This window comes from Contarinia nasturtii, unplaced genomic scaffold (assembly GCF_009176525.2).
Source record: "Contarinia nasturtii isolate CC-2019 unplaced genomic scaffold, AAFC_CNas_1.1 Cnas_scaffold_5474, whole genome shotgun sequence".
Lineage (NCBI taxonomy): Eukaryota > Metazoa > Arthropoda > Insecta > Diptera > Cecidomyiidae > Contarinia > Contarinia nasturtii.
This window is the reverse complement of record NW_022202745.1, coordinates 1-282: the sequence shown is the minus strand read 5'-3', so window position 1 is coordinate 282 and position 282 is coordinate 1. Positions and strand designations below refer to the sequence as shown.

Below are 282 nucleotides of genomic sequence, written 5' to 3'. Positions count from 1 at the left end.
ACACAACAAACACCAGCACGCCGTTCAAAACGTGTGCAAACTGTACCTTCTGTCGCTCGTTCTTCTCAGCCACAAGATAGTAGTGACGATGAACCATTAGCGGCAAAAATAAGACGGACTAAACAGCCATCTAATTCGGTAATAAAAATTCATTCTATAATTGTGTACATTGTATTAATGCAATTTTTTTTATTTTTTCCCCTGTCTTTCACCAGCACGCCGTTCAAATCGTGTACAAACTGTACCGTCTGTCGCTCGTTCGTTAATTCAAAGTCCGGCCAT

At 40.8% G+C, this 282-nt stretch overlaps 1 protein-coding gene across 2 annotated transcripts in view; it reads left to right on the top strand.

The window, feature by feature from the left end:
- Positions 1-282, top strand: part of LOC116351436 — a 2767-nt gene extending 2485 nt beyond the window's left edge. For both annotated transcript variants that reach the window (XM_031783532.1, XM_031783531.1), the window contains exons 5-6: positions 1-138; positions 216-282. In XM_031783532.1, the coding sequence (XP_031639392.1) occupies positions 1-138; positions 216-266 (189 nt within the window). In that variant the 3' untranslated portion in view covers positions 267-282. The remainder of the gene's footprint in view (positions 139-215) is intronic.